Source organism: Tachypleus tridentatus, chromosome 9 (genome assembly GCF_004210375.1).
Source record: "Tachypleus tridentatus isolate NWPU-2018 chromosome 9, ASM421037v1, whole genome shotgun sequence".
Taxonomy (NCBI): Eukaryota; Metazoa; Arthropoda; class Merostomata; order Xiphosura; family Limulidae; genus Tachypleus; species Tachypleus tridentatus.
Window position 1 is genome coordinate 66936319 of NC_134833.1, and position 8832 is coordinate 66945150.

General features: G+C 32.2%; 1 protein-coding gene across 5 annotated transcripts in view; it reads right to left on the reverse strand.

The window, feature by feature from the left end:
* The window catches only part of LOC143225370 (uncharacterized), a 28581-nt gene extending 20101 nt beyond the window's left edge, over positions 1-8480 (reverse strand). For 2 of the 5 annotated variants that reach the window (XM_076454635.1, XM_076454634.1), the window contains exons 1-2: positions 7767-8073; positions 3726-3832 (exon numbers count right to left, since the gene is read on the reverse strand). In XM_076454635.1, coding sequence (XP_076310750.1) covers positions 3726-3745 — 20 coding nt within the window. In that variant the 5' untranslated portion in view covers positions 3746-3832; positions 7767-8073. The other 3 variants (XM_076454639.1, XM_076454636.1, XM_076454638.1) reach the window with 3 other exon arrangements.
* Positions 8481-8832: the final 352 nt, after the last annotated feature.

Here is an 8832-nt window from a genome sequence, read left to right on the forward strand (position 1 = left end):
ATAAACAATAACCACTTCAAACAATATTGAATTTAATAAGGCAACATTTATTTCTAATACAAATAAGGTGATCTTCATACAAAATTTACAACTCTGTTAAATAACTTCACAAAGCTCCTTTGTGTCAAGTTTTTAAAACTTTTCCAACCACCAATATTGAACTAATGGGTTTATAATGCCCACTATTAGAGCACAAACACAAATAATCACAAGATCTGAATTAAAAAACTGAGATGAATTTTGTAATTGGAATTTTCTACCACATTTTTCTTATGATATTAAAGTACATGTTTCTGCATTGTTATTCATATTAACTAATATATTCTTAAGTAGACTTTATTATTTTTACTTGTGAAATATAACCAATGCTAAAGTTCTAGGTTTTTCAAACATTTAAGGACAGGCTATTTTCAATGTTGATTTCATTTAATTTGACCCAGACCATTGTAATTCTAAACTAATATTACTAAATTTATTAACATATGCAGCACCTTAAGTTACTCAGAAATATTTTCATGCCAGACACTAATCTGTTGTAAACACAAAGAATGAATTTTATCACCCATCAAGTTCTCTTACACCACAGAAATTGTTTGATATTCTTCTGATATTTTTAAAACTAAAATTCCTTCAATATCTTACAATTTTTATTTTAATAATTACTGAAAACATAAAACATTTGCTAATTTTCCCAAATATGTGCAAATTTAGTCTACACATAACACACAAAAAATTAGCATCCAACACTTTATATAAAATACTTTGTATTTTATCTTTGTCAAAAATATCTTTAACACCCAATATGAGAGACACGTTTGATCAATTGATTTTCAAAAATCAAAAGCTCTTGTTACTTCTCTCTTTTTTTTTTCTTTTTTTTTAATTCTATATAGAAATTTGAATTTTTTCCAAAATCTGGAAACTGAATTGCTCACCAGTGTGGCTAAATTCACACAATTTTCCAAGCTATGAGGGAGTAAAACTAATACTCCATCCAAAGTCACTGATAATATATGGTAATGATCACGTATCTTGTGCCCTGGATTCATAAGAAGTGGCCAAGGATGAGTTAATGAATTTCACTTTCTGATGTGTTGTTAAAGGAAAAGATAAGGGATTCTTGTGTCATATTACAGAAGATCGAGGATTCTGGCATGTTGTTATGGGAGAAGACCAACGATTCTGGCGTGTTGTTACTGGAGAAGACCAAGGATTCTGACATGTTATTACAAAATATGACAAAAAATTCTGGTGTGTTGTTACAGAAGACCAAGGATTCTGATGGATTATTATGGAAAAAGCCCAAGGATTCCAGTGTGTTGTCACAGAGAACCGAGGATTCTGGTGTGCTATTACAGGAGAAGACCAAGAATTTTGATGTATTATTACAGAAGTCCAAGGATTCCAGTGTGTTATTACAGGAATTTAGGATCAACAACTCCTATACTGGATGTAAAATGAGTTGATATACATTGTATAACAACTATTACAAAGTAAGTTTCAACCTGCATCACTAGCAAAATAACTTTTTAATATAAACAGGACCCGTAGAAATGGTCTGACAGGAACTATTTAAGGTTATAATTTCAGTTTTTGTTTGGTGGCCAATTTTACTTTGAAAATTCTCATAAAATCCTTTCTCACTACTGTAATCTTTGCTGTTATCATCAAGAATGTCTTCAGGTCGTTTGTATCTATTTCTTTTCTGTGCAAGTATGGAACCAATTTCCATCTGGACTTGCATTAAAATTTTAGTAGCATCTTGAAACCCGGCTAGGTATGTAGTGTCAACATCGTCTATTGTGCCTTCACATCGATTGTCCTGCTGATTGTCTCTACTGCTTCTTTCCTGCTGTGAATAAGGATCTGTATTCCCAACACTCGCGTTGCTTTCCTTGGCTTCCTCTGATGCAGCACCAGATCTACTACAGTTAGTTTCAGAAAAAACAAATAGAGGCTGCTGTGTGTGCAAGTTAGGACCAGTACTTGGCTCAGGCTGAGTGACAGCTTCATCTGGTGTAGACAAAATATGAAAACTATCTCTGGCATTGAGCTTTTCATCTTCAAAGTAAGTGGAATAGAAATTGTCTGAAAGTACAGAGAGATGTGTTGTGTTATTCACATTACTTGTTTTTGTACAAGATAAATTTGTCCTTTTCTTTTCAACAACACTGTTATCATCATTATTACCATCAGTTTTAGTTAAAAATCTACTCACTAAGTTTTCAACCTTTCTATCATTTGAGCAATCAGTGGTTTCAGTCATTTCTGGGAGAGAACAAGGAACTCCATTTGTACCAGAGTTACCTTGCAAAATGATGTTTTTGGCAAACATCATAACCTTGTCACTAAACTGGTATCCAATATTATCATCTATAATGCATCTTACTAAAGAGCCAACTTTGAGCACAGATAATGTTGGTACCTTCCATCCTCTGTCATCATAATCATATGAATTATTAAAATAATACACTAAACAATATATCCTGCCTTTGGCATTATTTAATACACACTGTATAATACTGCCCTCTTTTCCTACATAAACAACAAAACCTACAACTTCCTTCACAAATTGCCATATTTTCACATGTTCCTCTGGTAAGTTTGGCAGATTTGCAGAAATCTCTTTGCTATCACCTTCATTTTCAGTGGAATAAATAGTTTCACAGTAATTTTCACTTGTTGACTCACAAGCCATTGTTACTTGTGGTTTCACAGAGCAGCAGCTGTCAGTATATTGACTTTCACCAGTACTAATGGACTGAGTAGGTGAAGATAGGACATCAGACTGTTGACCTAATTCACCTTCAACATGTATGAATGCAGAATTAACCTGACTGTTCTGCACAGCTCCATTATTACACTCCTTTACATCCACATATCTAGTGCTTTGGGGTTTACCAGTTTGAAGACTTGGAAGGTCACGATTGTTGATTGTTGATGTATCGAGGTTTTTATTGACAGTTTTTAAGAATTTCAATTTACTAAGTACTGGTTCTTTTTTAACTGGATCAAGAGTCGTGTGAACTGTTCCATCTCCAGGCAGAAAGAAAATATTTCTGTGTTCATGTAAAAAAGTAATAAATTTTTCTATTCCCAGAAATTTTGTTAATAAAAAATCTATGTTTGTCATTAAGCATAAGATATATCTGTTTTATATCTGTGTGACCTTGCAGTATATAAGAAATGCACATAGACATTACTGCACAATTCTCAGCTTTTAAAAGATAGTGGTGAGCTTCTTTATCTTTGTCATCTTGTAACACAAAGTGAATTTTCTTGGATTTTGATATTTCAAAAAACCAGTAGGATCTTAGAAAAGAAGCTATTTTTGCTGAGATACTATGTCCTTCACATGTGCCAATAAACTTCTTCATGTCGTCATTCATTAATGTGTATGCCAAGGAAGTTACTGATAAAGGAACTGGCTGCAAGTTTGTCTTAAGAAAAGCACTTAGAAAACCCAAAGTTACCATGTTTTGGGACAAGGGAGCCACCTCTGTTTCTTTTAAATTTTCATCAGCAAGTACATTTTGAGATATATGGGGCTTTACTTCAACTGAAGAATCTGGAGGCCTTCTCAACAATAACAAATTGTTTTCAGAATCTACCATAAATCTTTCTGGATGCCTCATAAAAAAAGTTTTTAACTTTCCACCATAATTCAGTTGAAAGTACTTCAAAACATCTTTAGGAGCTTGACTCATGCACCTCTGAATTCTCACCATTGGAATTTTCTGAACATTGTTCTTTGAACAAAATTCCTCAGCCCTTTTAGTGAAGTACTTCACAGCAACTTCTTCTAACAATGCCATCTTTTTTGCTGTGGAGGCTGATGGAAAAATAAATATGGATTAAATGAAATAAGTGTTTAATCAAAGAAACTTTAGAACAAAAATTTCTCATAAACATAAAATAGATTCATTTTATATTTGTGTGGCCTTGTAACATACTACACACACACACAAATTTTGATACACAATTCTCAGTTTCTGTAAGATATTGGCAAATCATTAACAACTGTCACCTAGTAACTTAAAAGTAATTGTTTTTAATATATTAAAAAAACCAAAACAATATTATAAAAGATATTTTTTGTTCAATGATGTGTTTGAATAAATATATATATATATATATATATATATATATATATATATATATATACACATTTAAATATTATTACATAACATCTCCACTCATTTTAGTGGAAATGGATTTGGTTTGGTTTGTTTTGAATTTCGCACAAAGCTACACGAGAGATATCTGCACTAGCCATCCCTAATTTAGCAGTGTACGTCTAGAGGGAAGGCAACTATTCATCACCCACTGCCAACTTTTGGGCTATTCTTTTACCAATGAGTAGTGGGATTGACCATCACATTATAATGACCCCATGGCTGAAAGGCAAGCATGTTTGGTGTGATGGGAATTCAAACCTGCACCCCTCGGATTATGAGTCGAGTGTCTTAACCACCTGGCCATTCTGGGCCTCAGTGGAAATGGAAGTAATAAACTTACTGTTGTAAGTTCTTATTGTTTTAGAATTTCTTTGTGAAAAGTTTATTTTCAAATTAATTTCAACCTAGATACCACATTACTGTATCTAAAAGGCAAATTATGATTTATATTCATATAGAGTATACAGGGTGGCCTGTAAGTCCCTACCCATCCATATATCTTATGTATCCAGTGTATCTGTGTAGTATCACCAGTATTCTTGCACTCATGTACCTACGTACTTGTCACAATATGCTCTTCAAGTGTAAATGGGCTTATATCGGCCATATTTCTCTGAAAAAAAGAAACAAATTTATAATAATGCGTAATTGAATATAACAATAACATATGGATGGGTAGGGACTTACAAGCCACCCTGTAGATAGTAAGCATTGGATTTTGTTTTATTTTACAGCCTGAGAGGAGTATAAATCTTAGGAATGGTCAGAACACTGATGTGAGTGAAAAAGATATAAAATAAATGTGCTTGGAAAACAGAAGACAATTTCTTCTGATTACAGACAAACTCAGTCATAAGTACCACTGGGGTAAGGTAGAAATGACAAAGTGTGTTAAATGCATCAAAACTGGACAGGAATGAATTGTAAGAAAGTTGCATCTACTTGCAGTGGTAATCTAGAAAACTTGTAGTCAGAGCAGAGATGACCAAGAATGTGGTGGAGATGAGGAAAAACATGATGTAGCTACATATACTTTATTTGTAGTCAGAATATCATGGCTTTAAAACAGGAATCTGAAATAAAAGTTGCTAATGTTACATTGAAAAGTGTCATAATAGCTAAAAGTCAGTGTGAACTGTGTGGAAGATGAACAAAGAAACAAACAAAAAAAACAAAAATGGGATAATTAATTCATACATCATCAAGATATTTAAATCTAAATTGTTATTTAAGATACAAGTGGGTAGAGGTAATGGATGCAATCCAACAATTCTACTACTGACACTTTGAAGCTATAGAAAAAAGACTTGTCCTGCCTTGAAAAGGGGTTTAAAGGATAGAATAAAATGTTATGGCATCAAAAGTAGTTTGCAAATTGATGAAAAATCCACACACCAGTTGTAACGTGGTTTCAAGAGTTAACACTTAAGTGATACTGTATTTTAATTGAATCTCTCCATAGAACAAACAGCTAGTGTCCTGCTGAAACTGCCAAAGGTTTTCTACATTTACCAAGCTGTCAATCCAACATGCAGTCCATGAAGCAATGAGCTACTTTACAAAAGGATTTGGATAATTTGACAAGTTGGAAGAAAAACTGGACTGCAGATTTTAATTATAATAAATGCAAAGTAATGCACGTGGATTATTATAATTTAATTTATGAGCATTATGAATGAAAAGGATCTTGGTGTAATAGTTGATCACTCTCTAAAGCCATCCAAGCAGTTTGCTGTTGCTACAGAAGGAGCAAACAGGATTTTAGGTTGTATCTATACAAATACAGAATAAAAGATTAAAGAGGTTATGCACATAATATCATTGTACATATTAATGCTAGGCCTAACTTAGAATACTGTGTCCAGTCTTGAGCACATTACCTAAGAAAGAACAATGTATTGTTGGAAAACATTCACAGTAAGGGTACTAGGATACATGGTATGGAAATGTCTTATAAAAACAAGTTTAGATTTCTCCCTTGAACAAAGGGTTAGAGAGGATCTGATTAAGGTATATAAACACTTAAGGAAATTTATGTTACTGCATCATTTTGTTCGAACTTAGTTGTAAGAAGGGTAGTACTAGGGTACAAAAAATATATATTTTTGCAATGGTAGGAGCCATCTGCAGTCAAGACATTTCTATTTTACTAAACAGTGTGGTTGGCCCTTAAAATGATTATCTTTACATGTGGTAAATGCAGAGAATTTAAGTGGAAAACAAATGGTTAAATTTCAAGTTATATTTGAATAACTTCCTTTTAGGTGGACAAAGAAGTTTTGATGAATGAAAAGAACCCCATAAATGTTATTTCAACAGAAACATGAAGCTTATATAATACACTTACGAGCTTAAAAACCTCAACCAAAATTTAACATGTATATTTAAACTAGATAATTTGTGAATAAACTTTTCTATTAAAGTAACTTGTGGAGAAAGAATAGTTTTGGCAAGTATGAACTAAAATGATTTTATGTTAGTGTTACAATTATCTTGTTACACATGAGAAGATAAACATACATAATTAGCAATATAACATTTTAATATAAAGAGAATCAGTGGAAATAGTATGACACTAAGCATTTAAAATTATAATTTCAGTTTGTGGTCAGTTGCATTTGAACAATCGTCATAAAATTCAGTCTTGCTTCTGTAAACTCTGACTGCCATCATCATGAAGATCTCATTTGTTTCTTTCCACATGTAAAACTTTTAAGCTAAATATCTTTCCAAAATTAAAACTACACATCTACTCTTAACAAATACATAAGTAATCAAATATGATTTACATCTAGTACAGTGTTTAATCACTTACATTATACACATTCTTATAAAAAGCGTGTCCAGGAAGAACTTGCTCTGAACTCAGGCTCAAACCATAAATCAATCATTTCACATGTGTGCTTTTCTTCTTTTTCTTTTTACAGAGAACATGGAAACTGTTCATTATTATTCACATCTAAGTTACTGATATTTCTCCTAAAATTGTGTTTGAGTTTTCTGTTAGACATATTTAGTTCAAAAGATACAAATGTGGAAACAACGATTGTTTTTATACATATATGTTTGATTTTTAGAATAAATCTAAAGACTACATCAGTTGGTAAATGTGTATCATAGCTAAATACATTTAAACATAAGGATCTGTGAATTTGGTGTTTAGTTTAAAAGTGGCATACATCCAAATATTCTGATGTGTTATTATAGGAGAAGACCAAGGATTTTGTTGTGTTGTTAAAGAAGGCAACTTTAGCATTTATTACATATAAAAAGAACCTGAAGAGAAGCCAACACTTATCAACTCCAAGCTCTGACGTTCCACCTTTGACATTAAATTAATCCAGTACAACTCCGTTCAAAATAAACCTTTGCTTTCTACCTTTCAGCCATTTTTTCCATCTAAATAGCTAGCTGATTCCCAACACACACACACACACATAGTTTTAACATGAGTTTTCTGTAGCACTTATAAATGTTTCCTAAAAATCCATATATACTAAATCAACACCTTAAACCTATATAATCCATAATTAAACATAATTGTAGAACTATAAATTTATTTTATTTAAATTAAAAGAAAGTACTTACTATGACTAGAGTGCAAGTACTGTACTGGTAATTATTTATCATGGTGCTAGTAGTACCTTTGACCAGTTTTGCTTCTTAAATGAAAATTACTAGTTTTAGAATGAAGTATACTTGCTTTATTTTACATTAGAGATTATGGTTGTATATTACGGTTTTTGTCGCTGTTTTCTTTCCAATCCTTAAATTCTCAACACGAATCTGAAACTAATTATTTTCATATAGACTATATATATTAATATAGCCATCCCCATGTTATAAAATTACAAGCCCTGGACGATAATTTCAAAATACAACACTTAACAATAATACTTACTTAAACAGTTAATATTACTAAAACCTTACAACTTAACTTGCCTCAACTTATGTCATTAACAACTTACGTAGGAGAATACAGCAGAGATCTCTAGCCACTGTATCTGACAAATGACATATACTTATAAATATTTATAACTGAAACATGTTTTATCAAATCAGTAAAATATAAATATTTTTACACTGCTTACGAAAACTTTCACAATATCAGTTGCAGCACACAAGTATTCTTCACATAACCATCAAAGTTGGGTCAATGCAGTTGATAGTAACGTGATAGTAATAGCATTCGATACTAGCCACAAAAATTAAGGAATCCAAAACCAATTCTAACTAGTTAAAAAAAGTTTGTATTTAAAATGTTTATACTTTTTAATTATGTTAATATTTACAAAGCATATTAATCATTCCAGCGAGCTCTGTTTGTTTGTTTTTTTTAAATCCGTTCTATATTCTGCAGTTTGCGTTTAAATTTTAATTCGAAAAATTACTATATTTTATTTTGTTTTGAATTCAGCGCAAAGCTTGTTTGTTTGTTTGTTTGTTTTGGAATTTCGCACAAAGCACCTCGAGAGCTATCTGTGCTAGCCTTCCCTAATTTTGCAGTGTAAGACTAGAGGGAAGGCAGCTAGTCATCACCACCCACCGCTAACTCTTGGGCTACTCTTTTACCAACGAATAGTGGGATTGACCGTCACATTGTAACGCCCCCACGGCTGAAAGAGCGAGCATGTTTGGCGCGACGGGGATGCGA